The sequence below is a fragment of the Myxocyprinus asiaticus genome, chromosome 8 (assembly GCF_019703515.2).
Source record: "Myxocyprinus asiaticus isolate MX2 ecotype Aquarium Trade chromosome 8, UBuf_Myxa_2, whole genome shotgun sequence".
In the NCBI taxonomy this organism is placed as follows: Eukaryota; Metazoa; Chordata; class Actinopteri; order Cypriniformes; family Catostomidae; genus Myxocyprinus; species Myxocyprinus asiaticus.
The window spans coordinates 54,534,631-54,548,220 of record NC_059351.1 but is presented as its reverse complement, the minus strand read 5'-3'; the positions used below and the strand labels follow the sequence as shown (position 1 = coordinate 54,548,220).

Here is a 13,590-nt window from a genome sequence, read left to right as displayed (position 1 = left end):
GAAAATGGTTTGGAATATCTGAGTGAGAGACCTTTAAACCTGATGAAAAATGTGCCAACTAAACATACAGAAGATCATCGCAAGAGGGATCTGACAGAAACCTTGTTTTGACAAAGACAGAAACATTTTTCTTCTGTGATATGGTCATTTTTATTGGAGATCTGACATGATCATTCACTGTCCTTTATAGGAAGCAGAAGTGTGACTGGATGAAGGAATGTTGCAGGATACTAGATACAGTCTGCAAGTCACTATTAAAGGAACAATTCACCAAATAAATGAAAATTCGGACAGATTTGTTTTTTGGGGTGAACTATTCCTTTAAGGAACATTTGACGAAAGTATTAGATGGGAATTGTAATATGTAAGATTAAGCAAACACTGGAGGGATTTTTAATGTGCAGTTTTGACAAGGCTGCCTTACAGTGGCAACTATATTACGAGGTAAATAACTGTGTGTGTGTGTGGGTTATCTGCATGGATAAATGACTGAAAGCATGATGGATGGGTGTTCTGATTGGTTATCCCGTTCGCAGGATGATGTGAACGCCAGAATCAGTGAACACCGGGCCGCTCATGTCGCCAACCTTCAGTGCAAACGAGATGTCTTCAAACGGCTTCTGCATTTGACCTGATACACAGACAGATTAAAAACATTGGATATAATTCTGCATATTCCAGACCCACCTGAACATCATTTCGATTATGAACTTACCTCTGCCAAACATGCCCAGATCTCCTCCGTTGCGCGCTGAGCTACAGTCACTGAACTGAGATGCCAAACTCTCAAACTCTTCTTCGCCAGATTTGATCTGATCTATGTACTCTAAACACACACACAAACACAGGTTTATACACACATGACCTTCACACAGCATGTGTACACTAACACGGATTTAACACTCTCTGTTCTTACTGTGAATGAGCTGCAGTGCCTCGTCTTTGCTGCGTGTGATGTTCTCTTCTCTCCAGGACGACGGCCGGCGCGACTGGTTGTGTTTGACCAGCAGGTGAGAGCAGCGAACTTTCTCCATCTCCCCGACATCAGTATCCGATCCGCTCGGCCTCTCCCACTGACTCGTATTAGTCATGTGATTAAAGTAATACACTCTACCTGAGACACAGAGAGATCGACAGGCACATTTACACCTGATATATCATGTTTATTTATATTTATATTATTTCATAGTTCCTAACTCTAAATTCTGATTTGGTGAGGTAAATTCGGAGGCATTGCAAATGAGCTGATAGCAAAAATGTATAGCATACAGATAGACTACTTAACTATGGTGACATACAGGATCATGTCTACTCATCCAGAGGTCCCCGTCTCAAAATTTAGCTTTTTAATCCTATTTTTTTTTAACTGGTGAAAGATAAACATAAATGATGATGAAACCCAAAATAGTAAATGCCATGGATCAATATCTACAGAGTACTCCATTACTTTGTAGAGGGGCTTAAACTTTAGCTACAATTTCTGCCTATGATTTTGGAGCAAAACTACAGCTTAAAAAAATATTCTTAGAAAGGTGTCAGCATCATGATTTTATTTGTACACAGAGATAGACGTCTTACTAAAATCAGTCGACTTCAGCATCTCTTGTTGCACTATATGCCAATGCTGTGAGTCCAAACATTTTTGTGTTGTTTTTCCAAAGTTGGAGTGCCTATAACTCCAGAAGTATTGAGGATATCTTAGGCCACGTCCACACTAATACGTTTTCGTTTGCAAACGCATTTTTTTATCTAGGTTTTGGCCTTCCGTCCACTGTGAGACAGCGAGTGAGCTTTTTGAAAATGCTCTCCCAAGTGGATAAATTTGAAAAAGCCATCTTCACATTGTAGGGCTGGGACGATTCATCGACGTAATCGATTACAGAAATACGTCGATTTGCATAACATGCGTCGGCGCGTCGCAATGGAGTAATTAAAATGGCAGCGTCCGGTTTAAGTATGGATTCCTCCGAAGAACAAGCTGGAGTTAAAAAAAACTCGCCCACGGTCATCTAAAGCGTGGAAGTATTTTATCCAGAGACCCAACAATGTGGTGCTGTGTAAACTATGCAAATTGTAAATGGCTTATCACAGCAGTACAACCGCCATGAACGAACACTTGAAGCGAAAGCATCCCGGAGCGCTTTGTCAAGACGGCAGCAAGGCAGCACCGTAAGTCCTGTTTACTTTTTATCCCCACCCAAGCATGACATATTAGTATTACAACACATATTTCTGTTAGTAGTAGTCACTTTAAATAGATTTTCTAAATGTTTCCTCATCGCCCCCATGTTAAAAGTAATTTCTGCACCGCTGCTAACGTAGGGTGACCATACGTCCTCTTTTTCCCCAGACATGTCCTCTTTTTCGGACCTTAAAAAAGCGTCCGGCCAGGATTTCAAAATTTGTGAAAATGTCCTGGATTCGGCTTTAGCTGTATTATGATGTGCATCTGGTCTAATATTTCATTGTGTGTGCGCGCATATTTGCATTGCTTTAACACCTCTCTGTAAGTCCCGCCTTCTCGCACACCAATTGGTCGATTATAAGAGGCGTGCAGCAACTATTGGCCAAATTCCTGCCTGTCAGTCTCTCCGCGAACGCGTGAAGCACTGTTGTGTTCGGCATCAAACAGTTGCTTGACAGTAGCAGCAAATGACAGCGGAGTGGAAACGATGCCCAAATGAAAGTGCAAATTTACAGAAGATTTGCAAAAACATTCCCATGCTTTCATCCAGGTCGAGATCCGTGGGAAGCAGAATGTATGACATGTAAAGCTGGCACTTATGTGTCAGTTGCTAATAAAGGTGCAAATGATTTAGAAGCACACATTAGCTGAAGCATAAAGGGTCAGCAAAAGGTGAAAGTTCATCAGGTAAATTAACGGACTACTTTTTGCGACCAGGTAAAATTGTTATCACATTGCTTCATTTTCATGGCCATTCAAAATAATAGTAATAGTAAATAAAGGTACACTCATGGCATCAAATATTTTATTTTATTATATTTTATTTATTTACGTTATGCTAATAGAGTGTCTTTTTCACTGTATTAAAGTTTGCATTAATAGTAACACTGTTTTTTGTTGCAGAATAATGCCCTGCAGTGCACACTTTGTTTCTGTTTAAGAGAAGATGATTTAATAAAATATTGAAATATTAATGACAAGTTTTGTATATTTATTTTTGGTTAATTAATTGTTATATTAATCAAGTAATAATTATAAAAAATCTTTAGAATAATCGGCAAAATAGTCATTAGATTAATCGACTAATCGGAAAAAAGAATCGTTAGATTAATCAATAAAAAAATAATCGTTAGGTGCAGCCCTATCATGCTGTAGTGTGGACTGGGAAAACGTATATATCTGAAAACTACGACATATTTGTTGTCATGTGATGCAGTCATGTGATCCATTCAACTAAAACAATCAAGATGGCGGCCCGTGTTATAGCAGCGCTGTTGTTCCTGATATTCACTTTGATAGCATTGGTAAATGTAACTTTGTAAAACATTCACATTGCATTCCTTCAAAGGCGATGGGAAATTTGCTCGGAATTGGTGTCCAACAACAGAACACGAGGACAATTGTGTTTCAGACCGTATACTAAATGGCGATTTTTTTTTGCATGCGCAGTAAGGGGATTTAAGCATTTTCATACGTTTGGAAAACGCTTCAAAACGACAGTGTGGATGGAGAGCATTTCAAAAATGAAAACGCTGTTTTCAAATGTATCCAGATTAATGTAGAAGTGGCCTTAATATGCTTTTATCCTCTGCTTCAAAACAAACTTTTTGTACCTTCATTTTTAAGACACTAAATAGTTAAAGATATGGGGCTCTCAATGTGGCTCCATCTGTAAATTGTTTTAGCCCTTTTCAATGGTCAAAAACCAAATGTTTTTAGGGCCCAAGCACTGAAAGTGTGAAGACCCTATTGATCTTCTAAGGATTATTATTATTATTATTATTCTTTTCAAGGTTCTGGGTACTTTTGGGGCAGTTACCATGCTTAAAAACTCTTGCACACATGTCAGAGTTGTCAGCCATGACATGGCATGCATGACATGGCTGGGCAAAAGTTGTAGGTGGGGCATGTGAGACGGCCTCTGTAGCACCCCCATTTTCACCTACAGTCACCAAAAATATGGTCTTCATCAAGCCAGACAACTTTCATAATTATAGTCGTTAGTTCGCCTAACATTTTGGAATTTTGTTGAATATTGCAGTCTCTTAACTTTTGAATACTCCTCCTAGGGGATTCATGAGATTGTCCCCACATTTAGAAAGCATTATGCCAAGACATTGAAGATGCTAAATTGTGAACAGATTTTTGATATAACGAACGCTGTTGTCATGGCGAGGCATTAAATTAATGGCGAAAATGTGAAACGGAAAGTGTCCCATATCTTCTGTGTGCAATGTCTAATTTAGATCAAAATTGAAATGTATGTTTAGTATTGGGGGCTAATCACATGGATGTGACATTGTGGGTCACGGTCATAGCGCCACCACCTGGCAGCATGAAGTGTGTGGCACTTACAAAAGACTTCGAAATAGTCCTCTTATATTTACCTGAATTGCTTAAAAATTGTTTAGAATAATGTCAAGACTCTGCTGATGTAAAATTGTAAGGGGATGCTTGATATCTTAAATAGTGTTGCCATGGCAATGCATTAAATGTTATTATTCTTTTCTTTGTATATTCATATGTTTTTGGAGGAACTTGTCTTGCTTAAAATATCATGACAACTGACAACCACATCAGAGTCGTGTTCCCAACACGAAGTCGGCCATTTTGGATTGAATTTTTATTTTTTTTTATTTTTATTGCAGGCCCTAAACTTTTAAATACTCCTCCTAGGGGATTCATGTGACTGTCACCAAATTTATGCCAAGACATTGTAGATACTAAATTGCGAATGGATTTTTGATATATTGAAAGTTGTTGCCAGGGCGAAGCAATAAATTCCACACACATCAAAGTTGTTAACTATTATGTCTGAGCAGAAAGTAAGACATGGAGTCTTACTTGTTTACTCGACCAAATGCATGTGTCCACCTTGCATTGTTTTCCAAAAGCCACAGGGTGGAAATGAACCCATGGTGCTTGGGCCCATCATCACTGCTTGCAGCTATATTTTTTATTAGTTTTTCTTAGAGGTGTGAATCTTCACTGGCCTCATGATTCGATTACGATTCAAAGGGTAATGATTCGATTATAAAACGAATCTCGATGCATATTGTCCTTCAATTTCTTGTTTCAGTTTCTTCTAAATTTATTTTTTACTCTCGATTTTTTTTTCCCTTTCAGCTTTTTATTTAACAGCTGTTTTAAAAAATCAGAATGAGTCACATTACATAAACTGGCCTTTTACATTCAGTATGAGCTATGAACAAAACATGGAACATCCACAAGATTAAATAAATGGTTCTATAGTTTAAAAGAGTATCTCAGTTCTTCAGTTTCTTTCTTTAGAACCTTATAAAAAAAAATATTGGCTCTCCATTAAAACACACTGAATACTATTACTTCAACTGATTGTATTTATTTTATTTTATTTTTTTGGTTTAAGCATTGTAAATCATTTAATAGAATTTAATTATTATTTAAAATTAATCTATGCCATGCTATTCATTTTAATTTTTAACCACAAATGGAAGTTGCTGGTCCAGGATGAGAGATATATCTGCTTCTATGAGAATGCAGCTGTCAGCTTCTCCTCACCTGCACAGGTGATAGTAAAGCGGTTTAAATAGCGCAGCTGTTGCTTCAGAAATTTATCAAGCGTCTCGTATGCACTGTTCCATCTGTTTGCTCTGTGAGTAGAAGATCGCATGACCCTGTCGCAAAAGCTACGATTGATTTCAAACCTTTATCAACAGGTGTGCGCACTGTCCTGACAAGCGAGTGACCGGCAATGACAAAAGCCAATGAAATGGAGAGTGCTCAAGAGTAGAGAAAGGCATTGGGGGAAAAAAAAGAAAAGAAAAAAAGAATTAAATGAAAACATCACCAACATCTCTCGAACCGCTGCCTCGTCATTATTTTCTTCTGTGTTTCCCCCCGTTGTGTGCAAATCAGTGCAATAACAGGTGCGAGCTCGTCTTTCATGTTGTTTGTTGGCATGTTATCACGAATAATCTCTCCCACTGCTATGTGCGTGGGTTTGTGAAAGAATTTCAGGATCATAGTTTCATTCAGGCACAAACTGTCATGTGTTTAATACAGCTGGTCTGCAAACAGTTGTGTTTGTGCACTTGACTTTAGTGTATGCACTTAACTCGTGTCATTGTTTCTACATCTGTCTTTAGTGCGCGCCACTGTTCTGCCATGATTTAAACTGAACTCAGAATCGTTTCTGATTCTTTTGAGAATTGATTCAGAATCGTTTGAGTATGAATTGCGATGCATCGCTGAAACGATTTTTTCCCCCACCCCTAGTTTTTCTTGTCCAAAAAAAGAAAGTACAAATAATCTTGAAACTAGAAATGTAGCTTTATTTATTTACATAATGATAATGTAAAAATCGCAATTTCAGAGAGTCCAAACACCACAAATGCTAAAAATGTACTCTATTTATACCGATTTTCTTATCATTCTTATTTTATCTGGACGTCAGACATCCGTAATGCGTTGAGATGCGGAACTTGGTGGGATGGTCTCAAATGCCGCCACTACTCTGACACTAGGTGGTGCTAAAATTAGCACATTTACGTTTTTGCTAATAACTCTGGACATAAATGGGAGATCGAAGCCAATGATATTTTGCAGCTTTCCCTTTTACTCTGACAGCAAAATAAAAAACCCTCTAATACATTTACAAAAGTTACAACAGAAGAAAATAAAGAGAGAGATGGATTATGGCAATCAGAAGAAAGTTTGATGGGTTTTTTTTCAACGCCAAATATGAACATTATGAGAAGAAAGAGTATGCTAACTTAAAGCGGAAATATGCCTTTGAACTCTGTGAAATGAGTTCACTAATATAATTAATAAATTCAACTATTTAGTGAACATTGATATTTTTAATAACATTCCTGTCTGTACCATTTTGTAAAGTAATAAGCCATTCGAAACGATGTGATATAGTGATTTTATTTTGAGAGGGTTTTGGTCAATTAATGAAAACAACTGCTGGAATTTAATATTAGTTAAATTTACTTGGCAAAACTTTTTAATGTAAAATTTGAAAATTATACATAAGATTTGGTTAATGACACTCCTGACTGATAAATCAGGCCATGAACATCACATTAAATTTAAAAACAATTATAGGCTAGCTGTTCGCATCTTTAGACATTTAGATGTTCACGGTGTTTAAAGGTGTAGATGTTTACATATTTAAATCTTTACAGATTCATGATCAGCCCGGAATCAGTCACTCCAGTTCGGTGTAACATCAGCAGTCAGTTGTGTTTAATAACGGTTCTGTTCGCGCTGGTTCAACATCAGCAGTCAGTCGTGTTTAATAACGGTTCTGTTCGCGCTGGTTCGGTTTAACGTCAGCAGTCAGTCGTGTTTAATAACGGTTCTGTTCGCGCTGGTTCGGTGTAACATCAGCAGTCAGTCGTGTTTAATAACGGTTCTGTTCGCGCTGGTTTAACGTCAGCAGTCAGTCGTGTTTAATAACGGTTCTGTTTGCACTGGTTCGGTGTAACATCAGCAGTCAGTCGTGTTTAATAACGGTTCTGTTCGCGCTGGTTCGGTGTAACATCAGCAGTCAGTCGTGTTTAATAACGGTTCTGTTCGCGCTGGTTTAACGTCAGCAGTCAGTCGTGTTTAATAACGGTTCTGTTTGCACTGGTTCGGTTTAACGTCAGCAGTCAGTCGTGTTTAATAACGGTTCTGTTCGCGCTGGTTCGGTGTAACATCAGCAGTCAGTCGTGTTTAATAACAGTTCTGTTTGCGCTGGTTCGGTGTAACATCAGCAGTCAGTCAGTTTTGTTTAATACCGGTTCTGTTCGCGCTGGTTCAACATCAGCAGTCAGTTATGTTTAATAATGGTTCTGTTCACACTGGTTCGGTTTAACAACAGCAGTCATTTATGTTTAATAACGGTTCTGTTCGTGCTGGTTCGGTTTAACAACAGCAGTCAGTCGTGTTTAATAACGGTTCTGTTCGCGCTGGTTCGGTTCAACATCAGCAGTCAGTCATGTTTAATAACGGTTCTGTTCGTGCTGGTTCGGTTCAACGTCAGCAGTCAGTCATGTTTAATACCGGTTCTGTTCGTGCTGGTTCAACATCAGCAGTCAGTCATGTTTAATAAAGGTTCTGTTCGCGCTTGTTCGGTTCAACATCAGCAGTCAGTCATGTTTAATACCGGTTCTGTTCACGCTGGTTCAACATCAGCAGTCAGTCATGTTTAATACCGGTTCTGTTCGCGCTGGTTCAACATCAGCAGTCAGTCGTGTTTAATAACGGTTCTGTTCGCGCTGGTTCAACATCAGCAGTCAGTTATGTTTCATAACGGTTCTGTTCGCGCTGGTTCAACATCAGCAGTCAGTTATGTTTCATAACGGTTCTGTTCGCGCTGGTTCAACATCAGCAGTCAGGTTTGTTTAATAACGGTTCTGTTCGCGCTGGTTCAACATCAGCAGTCAGTTATGTTTCATAACGGTTCTGTTCGCGCTGGTTCGGTTTAACATCAGCAGTCAGTTTAGTTTGATAATGGTTCTGTTCGCGCTGGTTCGGTTCAACATCAGCAGTCAGTTTTGTTTAATAATGGTTCTGTTCGCGCTGGTTCGGTTCAACATCAGCAGTCAGTTTTGTTTAATAATGGTTCTGTTCGCGCTGGTTCGGTTCAACATCAGCAGTCAGTTATGTTTAATAACAGTTCTGTTCGCGCTGGTTCGGTTCAACATCAGCAGTCAGGTTTGTTTAATAACGGTTCTGTTCGCGCTGGTTCGGTTCAACATCGGCAGTCATTTATGTTTAATAACGGTTCTGTTCGCGCTGGTTCAACATCAGCAGTCATTTATGTTTAATAACGGTTCTGTTCGTGCTGGTTCGGTTCAACATCAGCAGTCATTTATGTTTAATAACGGTTCTGTTCGCGCTGGTTCAACATCAGCAGTCATTTATGTTTAATAACGGTTCTGTTCGCGCTGGTTCAACATCAGCAGTCATTTATGTTTAATAACGGTTCTGTTTGCGCTGGTTCGGTTCAACATCAGCAGTCATTTATGTTTAATAACGGTTCTGTTCGCGCTGGTTCAACATCAGCAGTCAGGTTTGTTTAATAACGGTTCTGTTCGCGCTGGTTCGGTTCAACATCGGCAGTCATTTATGTTTAATAACGGTTCTGTTCGCGCTGGTTCAACATCAGCAGTCATTTATGTTTAATAACGGTTCTGTTTGCGCTGGTTCGGTTCAACATCAGCAGTCAGTTTTGTTTAATAACGGTTCTGTTCGCGCTGGTTCGGTTTAACATCAGCAGTCATTTATGTTTAATAACGGTTCTGTTTGCGCTGGTTCGGTTCAACATCAGCAGTCAGTTTTGTTTAATAACGGTTCTGTTCGTGCTGGTTCGGTTCAACATCAGCAGTCATTTATGTTTAATAACGGTTCTGTTCGCGCTGGTTCGGTTTAACATCAGCAGTCATTTATGTTTAATAACGGTTCTGTTCGCGCTGGTTCGGTTGTTTTCGGCGGTTCGGTGTTGGTTAGCCGTTTAGCACGTGCATCTGCTCATACGCAGTCAAACACACTCTCTGTTCCGGGTCTAAATGCGATACCGGGCCGCAGTTACTCACCTGAGCTCCGGCTCATTCGTTTCTCCCATCCGGAGGGCAGCTTCTCATCGTCGGACATGATTAGTAATCGGTGTTGGTTCAGCTCGATGCGGGTCTGTTCTGATCTGATGTGCAGCTGCAATGACGGACAGAAGGTGCAGCGCGCGTGGGTTCAAATCTTAAGACGTTGTTTGTCTTATTGGAGACAATCGAACAATTAAAATATAATAATTTAAATGTTTTGATTCCAAGAAATGATGGATGACAAGCAAATTGAAATACGCCCTATCATTTGCTATAAAATAATTTCTAAAATGCCTCAGCCTTCATCACAATCCACTATGATTGGTCCATCGAGACCTTCGCTGATAAAACTAACAGCTGCCACGTGACAATGCCGCCTTTTTATTTTATTGATGTTATCAAGATGCATACAAACTCACAACAAATGTGAAATAGAAACATGAATAAATAAATAAATAATAATAAATACAAAAAATGCCAGAGATTTAATTAAAAAAATTAAAGCTACAATAAATTAAAGATAAGAGTCTTTTCTGCTTTTTGATTTCTAACTCCGTCCAAAGAAGTGCCATATTGCCTCATTCAAAAAATTGTTCAAAATTTGGCTTTGAAAGCGCCGTCTGCGTGTTTCTTAAGCGGCGGTATTTGCTACAAAATAATAATAATAATAATAATAATAATAATACATTTTAAAGTCTAAATAATAATAAAAATAATTTGAACAATTATTCGGAAACAGTGGAATATAGAACGCTATGACGCTGATAAACTTTTATAGGCAAAAATGCCAGAGATTATTTAGCAGAGACGGGCCACTTCTATTTAAACGAATATGAGAAATTGGAGCGCCAGCGGTCAACTGACGTATAAAGAAAGTCCCGCCTTACAGCTAAATGATACAGTCATCGCCTGTCAATCAACTCGCTAACGCGCATGCGCATTAGCTATACAAGCCGGGAAAATTGCGTTTATTTAGCGTAATATGAGGTTAAGAAGCACAATTTATGATTCCAGTATTGTCAGATTTTATTGCTGATTATAAATATGTTGTTAGATCGTAATCTTGACCCATTCAAGTAGATAGGAGCTGCACTGGCATGCCGCTGGTTTACACAGAGAAATAGCTGAGTGAACCATTTTTTATTGCTTCGCATTGATAACACACCATTATGTTTTGACCAACGTTTCTGATTAAAAAAAAACTCAATTTTTAAACGGCTCCTAATCACGACACTTGAAATCGATTAACGGCAATATCCATGGTGACCTCATCCAGCGCCTCTCTACTTGTAATTCTATTGGACAAGCCTGGTGTCAATCAAACCTCCGCGGATCTGATTGGTCGAATATGAGCGGATGTTTTCACAGCGGTCGTTTACAGCAAACGTGTCTGATCATCTCCCCAAACGTTGAAAATACGTCCTAGCTCATTTAATTTAATAATCATTTACACACTAAGTTGTATTTAAATATCATAATACAAAGTTTGATTCCTGTGTGTGTGTGTTCATATGAAAACAAGCACCATAAAAACATCTTTGAGATTAAAATAAAAATAAAACATAATAATAATAATATAGAAGAGTGAAGTGTCACAATTGTCTTTTAATTTTTTAAATAACAGTGATGCTGACAATATAAAGCTCACTACTGATATTAATTTACATTTTATTTGTATTATCTTTTTTACAGAGTATAGTGACTCATTATTGATCGATTTCATAATTATATGCTAATAATAAAAGCTCATAATTGTTTGTAATACTAACAGATCTTGTTTTGTAACAGTTTTAATGAATGACTGCAGTTGTGCAGATATAATCCATACACATTTATTGATTTTCAGACATGATTGAGGAGGTGTGAAACGATGGACTGGGGAAGAAGGTTTGAGTCAAATGCAAGTATCCTTTAAATCATTGAGATCATATAAACCCCTACATTATTGATCAAATACTTCCTCTTGGTGGCAGCAGGTGAGTTTTGTGTGTTGCATATGTGTGTTGTTGTTTTGTTGTGTATTAGTCTTAATGGTGTGTGTGTGTGTGTGGTCAAGAGGACACAATTGGAGACTTGAAGAAGTTGATCGCTGCTCAGACCAGCCCATGGTGGGACAAGATCATGCTGAAGAAATGGTGAGAACAAACTTGTCAATAATTTTTAAATAACAAACATTATATAATGCTCAGCAGGTCATTAGTTAAACGGATAGTTCACCCAAAAATGAAAACATTTAAGTACTTTTTTTACATTTTTTTTTACCATAAATCTTCACTTTCACATTCTTCTTCTTTTATTTTGGTGATTCACATTCTTTGTGGATATCACCATCCACTGGTCAGGGAGGAGAATTTATATATAAAAAAAGGACTTAAATATTGCTCTGTTTCTCACCCACACCTATCATATCACTTCTGAAGACATGGATTAAAACACTGGAGTCTTATGGATTACTTTTATGCTGCCTTTATGTGATTTTTGGAGCTTCAAAGTTCTGGTCACCATTCACTTGCATTGTATGGAGCTACAGAGCTGAAATATTCTTCTACAAATCTTCATTTGTGTTCTGCAGAAGAAAGTCAAACACATCTGGGATGGCATGAGGGTGAGTAAATGATGAGATCATTTTCATATTTGGGTGAACTGTCCCTTTAATTTGCATTCAGATATGAATATCTATGAAATCATCTGACTCTTTATCAGAACAACTAATTATAAAATGATGCAGTAATAAAAATAATGAATAACCTTGATTCTGAGTGTCAGATGAAATCCACGACGGCATGAACCTCGAACTCTACTATCAATAGAAAACACACACACACACACACTCACACTCACACTCAAAGACACACACACACACACACACACACACACACACTCACAGACACACATACACACACACACACACACACACACTCACAGACACACACACACACACACACACACACACACACACACACACACACACACACACTCACACACACACACTCAAAGACACACACACACGCTCAGAAGACACACACACACACACACTCAAAGACACACACACACACACACACACACACACTCAAAGACACACACACACTCACACTCACACACACACACACACACATTCACACACTCACACAGTTTGTCGAGAGTTGTGTCAAGATGCATCAAGGCATCAGAATATTGTTCAGCTGAATTGTTTTGATATTATTTGAAATAAATCTCATATTTAAATATGCTCCAGTCTTATGTTTGTTGAATACCAAAACTTGTTTTAAGCAAAACATTTTTAATGAACATTTCTTATCTTATTACATCCACTAAAGACTGAATATCATATAAAGCACTGGAGGTTCTTTCCACAATGAAATCACTGCAGATGAGTGCTTCAGTTTTTATGATGTTAATGTCATATTATACAGCACTATTGATTTACAGTCATGATCTCTGCATCAGTTCTGTACTGTACAACAGAGAGAGTCATCATTCAGCTTTATATTCATGTGATTATGTAAACTAGAACAGATATCAGGTGTAATGAGTGTTGTTATTGTGTCTAGAAACTCAAACATCAGTATGACGGTGAATAAAGGATGTGTTGATTTGATTGGTCAGCAGTAATCAGAATGCTCCTCCTCCACGTAATTAGCAGGAAACAATCCCACCTGCAGAACACACAACTGTTATTGGATGAAGAAAAAAACACTAAACAAGATTAATAGGATAAATTGTGTTAAAAATGAGAATTCTGTCATCGTTTACTCACCCTCATGTCGTCCCAAACCCGTATGGCTTTCTATAGTTAGACTTGACGAGACATCTCTCCAGGGTTGACAGTAATGA

At 38.2% G+C, this 13,590-nt stretch overlaps 2 protein-coding genes across 4 annotated transcripts in view; both read right to left on the bottom strand.

Annotated features, from left to right (window-relative positions):
• Positions 1-125: 125 nt before the first annotated feature.
• On the bottom strand, positions 126-10,063 carry LOC127445219 (peptidyl-prolyl cis-trans isomerase NIMA-interacting 1-like). Its single transcript, XM_051705114.1, has 4 exons — positions 9,754-10,063; positions 917-1,114; positions 716-826; positions 126-631 (listed from the first exon to the last, which is right to left on the bottom strand). Exons 1-4 carry the CDS (start codon positions 9,809-9,811, stop codon positions 522-524), a joined length of 477 nt encoding a protein of 158 aa, XP_051561074.1. The 5' UTR covers positions 9,812-10,063; the 3' UTR covers positions 126-521.
• A 2,953-nt stretch (positions 10,064-13,016) lies between these two features.
• Positions 13,017-13,590, bottom strand: part of LOC127444860 (proto-oncogene vav-like) — a 25,269-nt gene continuing 24,695 nt past the window's right edge. For all 3 annotated transcript variants that reach the window (XM_051704445.1, XM_051704444.1, XM_051704446.1), the window contains one exon: positions 13,017-13,412. In XM_051704445.1, the coding sequence (XP_051560405.1) occupies positions 13,359-13,412 (54 nt within the window). In that variant the 3' untranslated portion in view covers positions 13,017-13,358. The remainder of the gene's footprint in view (positions 13,413-13,590) is intronic.

What these genes read in the sequence shown, in the direction of transcription:
- LOC127445219 (XM_051705114.1), bottom strand. Translation starts at nt 9,811, where the DNA reads ATGTCCGACGATGAGAAGCTGCCCTCCGGATGGGAGAAACGAATGAGC. An exon ending in ACGAATGAGCCGGAGCTCAG is followed by an intron (nt 1,115 to 9,753) that starts GTGAGTAACTGC and finishes TCTGTGTCTCAG; the next exon opens with GTAGAGTGTATTACTTTAAT. An exon ending in GGCACTGCAGCTCATTCACA is followed by an intron (nt 827 to 916) that starts GTAAGAACAGAG and finishes GTGTGTGTTTAG; the next exon opens with AGTACATAGATCAGATCAAA.